General features: G+C 37.4%; 1 protein-coding gene across 1 annotated transcript in view; it reads left to right on the top strand.

Moving 5' to 3' along the window:
- ptch1 (patched 1) overlaps positions 1 to 12,231 on the top strand; it is a 73,985-nt gene that overhangs the window by 22,102 nt on the left and 39,652 nt on the right. The window contains exons 7-12 of the mRNA XM_055168000.2: positions 960 to 1,081; positions 1,967 to 2,114; positions 5,563 to 5,694; positions 6,229 to 6,384; positions 8,367 to 8,465; positions 11,417 to 11,542. Of these exons, the coding sequence (XP_055023975.2) occupies positions 960 to 1,081; positions 1,967 to 2,114; positions 5,563 to 5,694; positions 6,229 to 6,384; positions 8,367 to 8,465; positions 11,417 to 11,542 (783 nt within the window). The remainder of the gene's footprint in view (positions 1 to 959; positions 1,082 to 1,966; positions 2,115 to 5,562; positions 5,695 to 6,228; positions 6,385 to 8,366; positions 8,466 to 11,416; positions 11,543 to 12,231) is intronic.

Raw genomic sequence — 12,231 nt, 5'->3', positions numbered from 1 at the left:
GAAACATCAGTTGCTCAGCTGCAAGAGCATGGCATGTGCAACGTCTCTGTCCCTGGTTCAATTTCCAGATTTCACGCATACTGATAAAATGTATTTTGAATGCACTAAAAGTTGCATCTAATTTAAAGGGACAATACACTTTTTTTTGAAAATATGCTAATTTTCCAGCTCTCCTAGAGTTAAACATTTGATTCTTACCGTTTTGGAATCCATTTAGCTGATGTCCGGGTCTGGCGCTAGCACTTTTAGCATAGCTTAGCACAATCCATTGAATCTGATTAGACCATTAGCATCACACTAAAAAATAACCAAAGAGTTTCAATATTTTTCCTATTTAAAACTTGACTCTTCTGTAGTTTCTGTAGTATGCAGTGCCCGAAAAAAGTCCCCTGCCATTGAAAGTAACCAAGGGGACTATTTTCGGGCACTGGGTAATATCACTACGCCTGCTGCAGCCATGTAACATCAGCAAACTCACTGACTATCATGCCAGAACGAGAGTATAGTTCCCAGCCATTCTGCCCAGAAAATCACAACTTTTACTTTTCTGTCGGTCTTAGTACACGATGCAACCACAGAAGAGTCAAGTTTTAATAGGAAAAAAATATGGAAACTCTTTGGTTATTTTTTAGTGCGATGCTAATGGTCTAATCAGATTCAATGGATTATGCTAAGCTATGCTAAAAGTGCTAGCGCCAGACCCGGAGATCAGCTGAATGGATTTCAAAACGGTAAAAATCTAACTCTAGGGGAGCTGGAAAATTAGCATATTTTTTTAAAAAAGTGGAATGTCCCTTTAATGTGATCATTTGCTATTATGCTAAGTTGAGGATGTTTGTTTTTCAATGTTGATAGATCTCTCTGTTTACCCAGATGTGGCTACAGCTAAAGATTGGTTAATTAAAGCAATGTTGTTTTGCTTCTTGAGGTTTTGATTTATGATCAGTCATTTTCTTAAGCCTTTAGACGTGGCTCGTGTTCTGACTGGTGGCTGTTATGGGCTCTCCAAAAAGTACATGCACTGGCAGGAGGAGCTTATCGTAGGCGGGACCAAAAAGAACGACAGCCGCAAACTTCTTAGGTAAGAGACCACTTTGAGTTTTAAATACTGGTGACATTTCAAGAAAAATTGATTTTACCTTAAAGGGACAGTACACCAAAAATCATGTCATCCTCATTTAACTGACAGTTTCAATCACCTTTTCCCTTCATTGGATGTTTTTCATAAATTGACACTGAATGGTGACTGGGGATGTATGCCTAACATCATTTGAAAGAAAGTCATACTGGTTTAGAACAACACGATAACTTTAGAGGAAGGAGAAGGAGGAATATGTAATAGAGATTTTTTATTAGTTAGCAGTGCTGTTGGACAGAGTTGAATAATTTGTAAGCATACATAAATGTACATACAGTCTCTCTCTTTTTTTCTCTCTCTTACTCACTCACACATACAGTAAGAGGTTTGTCTTTTGCTTTCCTGGCTATGTGTAATCATTAGTAAACGGCATATTAGTATGCATTCCCACAGACTGAAGAAAGTCCGCGCCTTTTACCCCAAGAACAGGCCGTTTATCCCCCCAAAGCTGTTTAGGCTTCATTATAAAAAAACGTCGTCATAAGGCTCAAGAATGCTAATGTACAGCAGTGGTGGAAAAGATTCCTAAGTGGTTAGGAATTGTCCACTAAGATTTCTAGGAATTTTTTCATAGAAACCACTCCCACTCCTTTCAAAAAAGTGTTTGTTTAACAAAATTATCCTGAGATTCCACTTGAGGGAGTCTGAACTCTATAGTTGGGAAACTCTTAGCGTGTACTTTAGCGCATTTATAGTTGTACTTAGTAAAAATATAGTACAAACATTGATACATGCTTTGAAATATCTTTCTTCATGACGCCAAGATTAAGACAATCTATAATTGTCAGTTCTTTAATTTAAATGGTTTTGTTCTTTTCATTCTCGCAGTGCACAGGCCCTTCAGACCATGTTCCAGCTCATGACCCCAAAGCAGATGTACGAGCACTTGAAGGGTTACGAGGAGGTCTCGCACATCAACTGGAACGAGGACAAAGCAGCTGCCGTACTGGAGGCCTGGCAGAGGAAATACTCTGAGGTAAAGATGTTTCCTTTACTTCAGATCATCTCACTGGCTGAAAGACGTCCAATCAGAAGACGTAAAAAAGAATGTCTAGACTGCAGACTACTTACGCAGTGTGCTCCATTGGTTCTGATACTACATTTAAAAACAAATCATTTTGTTTTATGATATACATTGAAAATTTGGAAAAAATACTAAGACATGAGTGTTAACTTTTCAGGTGTACTTGTGTTCCTATAGACGGTTTCAGCAGTAACAACATAAACAAATGGCTTTCGTGGAACAAACGTAACTTCCGGTTAACTCCGCAAAGAATCAATAACAACAAAGTCCTATTAGAGTAGTTTATTTCTGATAACAAGCAAAATTAACAACAAGTAGATTACCTTAGTTCAAATCATATCTAAAGCGTATCAAAAACTACACTGAGCTAACGTTACTGTGTAAAATGTGTACTTTATAATGTATACAATCTTAACTACAGATTGGCTGCCAAACCTCCCTTCACATAGCGGTGATCCATTATCGCTGTCTCCCCTTGTCTTCAGGAAACCAAAACATTTGTTATTTTCGGCAAGGTGTTTGTTGCAGAGTTCAGTTTAGCCACTAGCCAAACCATTAAACAAACAAAGACTGGAAGTAAAGGTCTGCCCAGACGCATAACCGCAACGACACACATGTGCATCCGATACAACCGTCTATAGTGAACTGAACTAGTAGAGAATCGCTTTAGCAGTGCATAGATTGTGGGTTTGATCCCTACTTTGTAATGCATATCGCATTAGATAAAAGCATCTATCTAAATATAGTATATTGTATCAAATAGTTCTGAGGATAATATATTATGTAGTTGCGCCTGTTTTTATTAAATAAAAATGCTAAATTGAACCATTTACCCTGAACTGTAAAAAAATTTTGTAATGCTACATGCAAGTTTAATCAAATTGGTTATGCAAGTCAATTGAACTTACTATTTTAAAGGTGCCAAAGAATACATTAAAATAATATGTTAAATTGTTCTTTGATATTTACATAGAAGGTATGTGAAGTGCAAAAATATCCAAAAACATTTTTACATGTTTATTTACAACCCTAGGATTTGTCCTTTGAATGAAATGAAATGGTCTATTTTTGCCCTATTTGAAAGGGTCATGAATAATAATATTGAGCTCTGCTCTGATTAGCTTTGCTCTGAGGCTCATGTCAGTAGCTCACATTAGTAAACAGACCTTATATGTTTGAGGCTGTATCAGATGAAAATGCAGATTTTGAGGAACAACTAATTTTTTGGATATTGTTAAAGGGGCCATGGCATGAAAATCTGACTTTTTCCATGTTTAAGTGCTATGATTGGGTCCCCAGTGCTTCTATCAACCTAGAAAATGTGAAAAAGATCAACCCAGTAACTTAGTTTTGGTAAACCATTCTAACCAAGCACATGAAAAAATAGGTTGTTGAAATTTGGCTCTCCTTATGATGTCATAAGGAGCTCTTATTATAATAATACCGCCCCTTAATCTGCACTATCCAACTACAGCACTGCCATTTAGTGCAGAGAAAAGCACAATTGAGTTTTAATTGCAACAAACCACCATCATTGTGATCAGTGTTTGAATTTTATCCGCTCATTTGCATTTTAAAGGACACACCCAAAACGGCACATTTTTGCACACACCTAAAAAGTGGCGATTTTAACATGCTATAATATATTATTTATATGGTATTTTGAGCTAAAACTTCACATGTGTGCTCTGGGGACACCAAAGATTTATTTGACATCTTAAAAAGTCTTGTGACATGGCCCCTGTAATGGATGTCTTTCAATGGTAATTTTTTTTTTCATTATGGACCTTCAAAACATAACTGTAGCTTCAATAGTAGGACTTCCTGCCAAACGCTAGCATATAGTATTAATTAGCCAGTAGCGCTAATTCTGCCGTTTTTAGCATTTTACAACTTTGTAATTGAATGTTGGGGCATACATCTCAACTGTGATTTCACAGTCTGTGTTATGTTGAAATTGGTCTGTTTTTCCGGCAGTCTTTTTGGTGCAAAAGGTTTACATAAAAATGAGGAAACAAACGCATTCGCTCACGATATGTCATTACCATGTGAGTTCTTATTATTCATCTATGCCTAGGTAAATACAGATTTCAGATCTTTATTCTAGTGATGAGTTGACTTAACTTATAAAACAATTATAATTATTTAATTTTATTGGACAAAAACTTATATTGATATGGCTTTTTTTTTTACATTGTATTGGTCTCAGTTAAAGCACACTGTCTTATACATACATGCTGTCATTCTTTATACACGTCATAGTACTAAAATTCACTTAAATACTTAAATTCAATTTTATCCAGTTCACCTTACATAAAATAGGAAATTGTTAGTAGCAGTTGGGGGCAATTTTTTTTTGTCCTGGTCCTGGACCATACACACACACAAACACACACTTATGCTGTGTAAAGTCAATTTCTCTCGAGTCATAAGTACTGCATACATTCCTAAAGCATTGTGTCTCTTGAGGTTAGGACCCAGCTGTTTAAGTGCAGTCCTTCAAAGGGATAAACTTCCTTTTCCTTCTCCATACCTTAAATGCTCAGGTTAAGTGTGAACTTGGGAAGATGGGGCACATCTGTAAGGTCTGGAAAGGTCACCTTGGGACATTGCATTAAATTTGTGTGTTAAATCTTTCGTGTGGATATTAGATGCCTTCCCAAAAGCCATGTACCACATAGATTTTTAGAAATAGTAACTGTAATGGTTAAAGAAAATGATCTGCGAGCTCCAGTATCTTCAAAGGACTTCTAAGGGTATTTTACTTGTCTTGTCGAGTTTCTTTTTCTATTTGTACTCAATTTTATGTATAGGGTAAATGGTTGTAAAATAATATCAATAACAGATCGCCGAGCATCTGGTGTGGTGGGATTATTACAGCACACCCAAAGGGTCTGTTTTTGCTAGAGTGGGTGTCTATTGCAGAATCGACCCCTTTTTTGGTGTAGTGGCCCCAGCACTTGTGTTTTTTTGCGTGTGTGTGGTATCAGTGTGTGTGTATTTGACAGGACCGTCTGGAACGCATTAACCCGCTCAGCGCTCAATCTCTTTCACAGCTGCCGTCCCATTGGTGGCTTGTGTGTGTGACATCATCTGGTCTCTGTTTTGTCAGCCCTGACCTCCGCTTGGCATAGGGTTTCCTTCTGGTGCATGTGCGTGTGTGCGTGGGGCTAAACATGTGTGCATTTGTAGATCTGAGTGTGTGTGGTTTTAGGGGGTGGGGCTGCGATATTCATTTCTGGAATATTTGCCTTGCAGAAACATTTGTGGGGTGGAAAACTGGGATTTTGAATTAGTTTATTTCGATAGAGGGACCAAAAGACAAAATGAAAGCGAGAAGATAAATATGAAACGACGTCTCTTAAAATCATTTTCTTCTTCTCTTTCTCTCTGTCCTCAGGCGGTCCAGCAAAGTGTGTCTGTAAATTCTTCCCAGAAGGTTCTCACGTTCACCACCACCACCTTAGAAGACATCCTCAAGTCCTTCTCTGATGTCAGTGTGATTCGCATCGCCAGCGGCTACCTCCTCATGGTAAACTCAATCCTCACATCTCCAGCGTGAAGAGCTTTTGTTTTTTATCTAGACTTCCTCTTTTGTTCAGGTTGAAGCACGTCCAGCTTCATTTATCTGCTTTAGTCATGTTAACCTGATAAGGACTCACCCAATAGTATTCAGGACTAAAATATGGATCATTGGCATGAAGTTTTGTATTGTCCTCAGCTAAGCAACAAGAAAATCTAACATGTTCACAGACAAAAATAATAGTTTTCTGCTGATTAACGATCACGTCGCATTGTTATATTCTAAAATCGGACTTGGTGGAAACGCTCAGTTGCTAAAATGGTAAACATAGCATTAGCATCGCAAAGGTCATGAGACCCAGGAAACGCACATAGTGATGAAAGATGTATGCCTTGTTTGAAGAGGTAGCTTTGAATATACCTACCAAATGCATAAATGTAAATGAATGTTACCGTTGCATGACTGCCGCTGCTGCCCTCTCATGGGCTATGATAATGTGATCATGTCAGATTAACATAATGGTTGTGTTTTTTTACGCTCATGCTCGCCTATGCGTGTCTGACCATGCTGCGATGGGACTGTGCCAAGTCCCAGGGAGCCGTGGGGTTGGCCGGAGTATTGCTGGTCACTTTGTCCGTCGCTGCTGGACTGGGGCTTTGCTCTCTCTTGGGTATCTCCTTTAATGCCGCTACCACGCAGGTACGTCACATACACATCAGCACATACACACAACTAATAAGTACATTTTAGATTTTTTATATATTACATACATTGAAGTCTAGTTTTTTATTGTATTAAGTGCAAGTGCATCAGTTCAAGACATTGTTAATGTATTTTAAAACATTGTTTTTGTGTGAAATAAATGGCTATGAGTAATAAATGTGAATATTTAGTAATATAGCATTAATAATAATATATAATTGACTAATAAATATGAATATTTAGTAATATAGCATTAATAATAATATATAATTGAATAATAAATGTGAATATTTAGTAATATAGCCTTAATAATAATATATAATTAAATAATAAATGTGAATATTTAGTAATATAGCATTAATAATAATATATAATTGACTAATAAATATGAATATTTAGTAATATAGCATTAATAATAATATATAATTGAATAATAAATGTGAATATTTAGTAATATAGCCTTAATAATAATATATAATTATATAATAAATGTGAATATTTTGTAATATAGTATTAATAATATTATATCATTGAATAATACATGTGAATATTTAGTAATATAGCATTAATAATAATATATAATTGAATAATAAATGTGAATATTTAGTAATATAGAATTAATAATAATATATAATTAAAGCTGCAAGCAGCGATGGAAGGGCCCTCGCACGCATGTTCACCGCTACCCTATGGCATTAGTAAAGCAGTAAACCAGGGGGGTATGATTTAAAGTGGATAAATACAGGTGGATATTCAAAGGGAAACTGATGTGCCACACCGCCTGTGTGCAGCAGGTGGCGCTATGACTGTACCTGATTATTGTTATATTGACGTGTTCAGGCCGGGACCCTTATCAAACTTGTGAAGTCGGGGGCAGATCAGATAATGTATGCCTGAATTACAACAGCTTCCTGTTTCATGGCGAAATATCACACTTTGCCAGGCTGCCACAGACACGCCCTTCAACGAAAAGTCAAGATCTTCGCAATTTATCACGGAAAAGGGCTTAACATCAGTCTGACCAAATATGATGATGATTTGATTAAATCTCTAAGAGCAGTAAATCACAGCGTAAAACATGGCATTTCCTGCTACCGCTAGGTGGCGCTATGACTGAAGCTGAATATTGGCATTGAAATGTGTTCAGGCCAAGACCCTTCTCAAACTTGTGAAGTGTGGGGCAGATTGGACATTGTATGCCTTAGTTATAACAACTTCCTGTTTCATGGCGAAAACGCTGAACTTTGTCAGGCCGCCACAGACACACCCTCCAACGAAAAGTCAAAAGCTCTGCAATTTAACATTGCAAAGGCCTTTAGATGAGATTGACCAAATATGATGATGATCTGATAAAATCTCTAGGAGGAGTTCGTTAAAGTACGACGCTTGGAAATGTCAAAAAATGACAGAAAAAATTCAAAATGGCCGACTTCCTGTGGGGTTTAGAGCTTCGCTCCAAGAGACTTTTTTGTAGGTCTTGGGGTGCTAGATGATCCTACCAAATTTCGTATCTGTACGTTTTTCGTAGTGGGGGGGCTGTTCTCTTGAAATTTTACAGGTGGCGCTATCGAGCCATTTCTACACGCCCACTTCTGACGCCTATACTACATGTAAATTTTCGCCACTTCTGACGCGTGTGCAAATTTTCATGAGTTTTCGGGTATGTTTAGGCCTTCAAAAATGTGATTCATTTCGGAATATAATAATAATAATAATAATAATAATAATAATAATAATAATAAACGGAGCAAAAACAATAGGGTCCTCACACCCTGGTGTGCTCGGGCCCTAATAATACATTTGAATATTGTTAGACATTTTTAAACAATTGCCTTTTAATATAGCTTCACAGTAGTCGCAACTTTTTTTTACTGTAGTTAAAGTCGCGTTCCCTGCATTGTATGTTACACTTCTTTATTTGTCTACAAATATTTACGTTCACTTATGGTTTTTTTTCTGTGTTTTTTGTTTGCATCAAGGTGTTGCCATTCCTGGCCCTCGGCGTAGGAGTGGACGATGTCTTTCTATTGGCTCACGCTTTCAGCGAGACCGGCCAGAACAAAAGAATTCCATTTGAGGTGCGTTATCTTCTCCTTATGTCCTGAAAACAGGGCACACGCGTAAACAACAACCATTTTCACCCGCAACAGAGCCGCAGCCATCTCACAAACACTGAAGTGACTGCACTTTCAGAGATAGTGTCGAGACAAGACGGTCCATTCAGAATGAGGGAGCTAGCGTGTTATCAGGGAGAAGGGGGGATATCGGAGCGTACCCTCATGTTATCACTTACCTAAAGGAATGTGTGTGTACCTGCCCGGCCTGTGATGTAACTTCAAACGCTAGCACGCTTTGATCTGGGGCAGTGCTGGTGAGGGCCACTGAACGATGTGTGGCTGAAGACGTTTCTCCCACACAACGCTAACAAAATCTTTCCTTGGCGGTGCAACTCTCTAAAGATGGTTTCATCGGACGCACGTGCGCTGACGCGATACACGTCTGGATCCGAACTTGGTTTGACTAGTTGCTAAACTTATCCCTTGAACAAATGTCGAAAATAACAAATGTTTTGGTGTCTTAGGTAATCTATGTGTAGTTTTGTTGCTTGTTATATAAATATTAATATTATTAGCGGAGTTTACCAGAATTTACGTGCCGACCACGACAGCTTCTTGTTTATGTTGTTACTGCTGAAACCGTCTATACTCTGTACAGTCTGTGCAATATAACGAAATATCAAGCCATTTAAAATGGCACTTTTTAAGTCAATTTTTTCTAGAAAAAAAAGTATTTGTTTAAGTTGTGGTTGTTTATAAATGATGTAATGACAGATGTCATTAATCCACTATAAAGCTAGAAGTATAATACATATGCGAGGTTCCGCGTACAGTGCACGTGATGCAATTTTCGTCATGAGAATGGGACGTGCACAGCCGGATTTTTGTACTCGTAGGTCACACATGCGCATATAGGAAAATGCATGTAGCCCACGAGATGCATTGCATTTTGTTGCAATGTGCATGTGTTCAACGTTTGTGTACATGTATGAGTCAAATAAACTATGCTTTGCAAGGCTTTGTGGTCAACCGTGTGCGTACGTTCACATGCACGTAAAAACAGACTGTACTCCGGGCTTAAAATCTCAACCCTAGTTAAAGTACCATCTAATGGTACCACCATAATCTTTTATTTGTAAGGAAACTGATTTATAGTAGTTATGGTGCTATTACAAGTCGCATTAAGACATCTGAGTATTTTATTTTTCTAAATAAGATTAGATCGGGCGAAAGGCAGTTGTGTGGATAATAAATATGAAAGTAATCTTGTTGATAGTCTGTTATTGTGCGTACTTCTACATCGTTGTATCTGTCAGGGGTATCTGTGTGTAGGTTTGGTGTGCGTGTGAGGCGATAGAGTACTTTCATGCAGACGAGGTGAGTTCAGGCATGTATTTGCTTGTGTTTATGTGAGATCGCACAGCGTGCAGTGACACTTTTGTGTAGAGAGTAAACAGTTCCCCTGGGAGGAGAGAGAGCGAATAGAGCAGATCTGTCCTAAATTTCACTTTGTGTGGTCCTGCACGTCTCTCTCTCTCTCTCACTCACTCACTCTCTCTCTCTCTCTCTCTCCTCATTTCTACCTCTGTGTGTACAGAGGTGGGGTTTGGAACTGTTTCTCATCCGTCTCTCACCCCAAATGGCTTTGAATCAAGGAGGGAGAGTTTATCCTTACGAGACAGCGAGCCAATCGTGTTTCGGGGCCCCGGGCTGCTTTGTTTAAAAGGATATGTCTTGCCTTTGATGGAAAATATTTCTGTGTGAGTGAGGGATGAGGGAAGGGTAGCGATCCTCTTTTTTGCGTTTCCTTCCGAAAATCCGAATAATAGCGGTAATATAAAGAAAAGCTTTTCATCAGAAGTGCAGCTCATTAAGTTGTCACGGCATGTTGTGTGATAGTTAGTCCTTTTTGATGGAAACGTCAGAGCAAAGGTACACCTTCATCAGAAGTTAAATGAGGCTGTCAAGTAATTAAAATTGAATTATCATTGAGTACATCATTGTCAACCATCAATGTCTGAAAAGTAATAAACTATTACATTTTTTAAACGTTGCCTCTTGAGTTAAGTGTGTTTGTAGGTGGGCGTGTGATGAAACTTTTAATTTCCTATTCGCTGCAAAAAAATAAATCGTCTTTCTTTAGAAATCGTCATTTATTGATTTACGTGTAAAAAACGGTTTGGCAAGATGAGATTTTTTTTTAAACTTGTTTTAAAAGCACGCATCAGGTTTATTTCAATGTATTTATGTTAATTTCATGCAATAAAAAAATTACATTTGCACCATTTTTATGACTGAATGGACCTGAAAATGTCAATTGCGCAAAAGAATGAGAAATATTAAATATTTTATTCACCTTGATGGCATGTAAGCGTAATCATAATATATATATATATATATATATATATATATATATATATATATATATATATATATATATATATATATATATATATATATATATATATATATTTAATTTTATTAGTTTTTTCTAAGTGTAAATATTAATGCGTTTTTGTAATATTTGTCCTGACATATGCTGTTTTATAAATAATCTTTGACAAATGATGTAAAAATGTATGTAAAAAAACATATTACACTAAACTAGATGACTATATTTTATTCCACATTTTTTATGAATGTATTTATATTTTAATTTAAAAAAATACTAGTTACACCAATTGACACAAATCGGTTACACCACATTGACATTTTTGCAATTTTCCCCCAAATGTTCTTTTAAAATGAAATAAAATCAGAAATTTTAGACTTCAAAAGTTCCTCAAAAAAAGAGACATTTTATTTTGAATTTTAACCCTTTTACATTTAATTATTCATACGGACACAAAATAATTAACGTCATGTCATTGGCCCCTATGTAAATTGCATTGACTACATTGCTTTCCCTAGATTGAATATATGTGATGATTTATTGTAATCTTTCCTGCTTTCTTTCCTTGTCTCTCTCTCAGGACCGGACTGGCGAGTGTTTAAAGAGGACTGGAGCGAGCGTAGCCCTCACCTCTATCAGTAATGTCACAGCTTTCTTCATGGCCGCCCTCATTCCTATTCCTGCACTACGAGCATTCTCCTTACAGGTATGTGTGTTATATCTCCAGCAGGAATGTTATTTAAATGACATATCTGTTTGTTTATATTTCCGATGTATGTTTGGATAAAAGTCCTGTAGCAGCCCTGTGTATGTGTGTGTGGTTGCGTTCTTTACATTCATTGGCTCCAGATTTCTCCTTTTTATTGATTTCATTCATCAAACAGAGCGTGTGACGGGTTAAGAGCTGGCGTGGCCTGTAACCCCCCCATTGCGCGTGATTAGTGGTACGGCCCCCTAAGTGTGCAGATCGTGGGCACGTAACTCAATCTGGGAGCGGGGGGTTGTTGTTCCACACATCTGCGGTTTATTTACGACTGCAGTGCTGTGGAAGTGACATTGCAAAGAGGCTGAGCAGGAGATCTGACCACAACTTGTACTTGACTTAACCTGACAGTCAGCTTAAGGAAAAAATTCTGTCATCGTTTACTTACCATTTTGCTGGTTTTAGTTACTTCCCCTACAATTACATTGGAGTTTTCGGTCTTTTAAAAGGATGTACACGCACTATTAAAGTCATCTGTTTGATAAGTGCATGATGTTCAAAGTCTTCTGAAACCATGTGTTAGCTTTGTGTTAGCTCAGAAATCTCGCTCTCATTCTCGTTGATGTGAACCCATTAGAGAAATGGCCATGCTGGATTTGTGGACAAAGTATGAACTTTTCAATGAATTTGTG

The sequence above is a fragment of the Misgurnus anguillicaudatus genome, chromosome 5 (assembly GCF_027580225.2).
Source record: "Misgurnus anguillicaudatus chromosome 5, ASM2758022v2, whole genome shotgun sequence".
NCBI lineage: Eukaryota > Metazoa > Chordata > Actinopteri > Cypriniformes > Cobitidae > Misgurnus > Misgurnus anguillicaudatus.
This window is presented reverse-complemented; position numbering and strand designations above follow the sequence as displayed.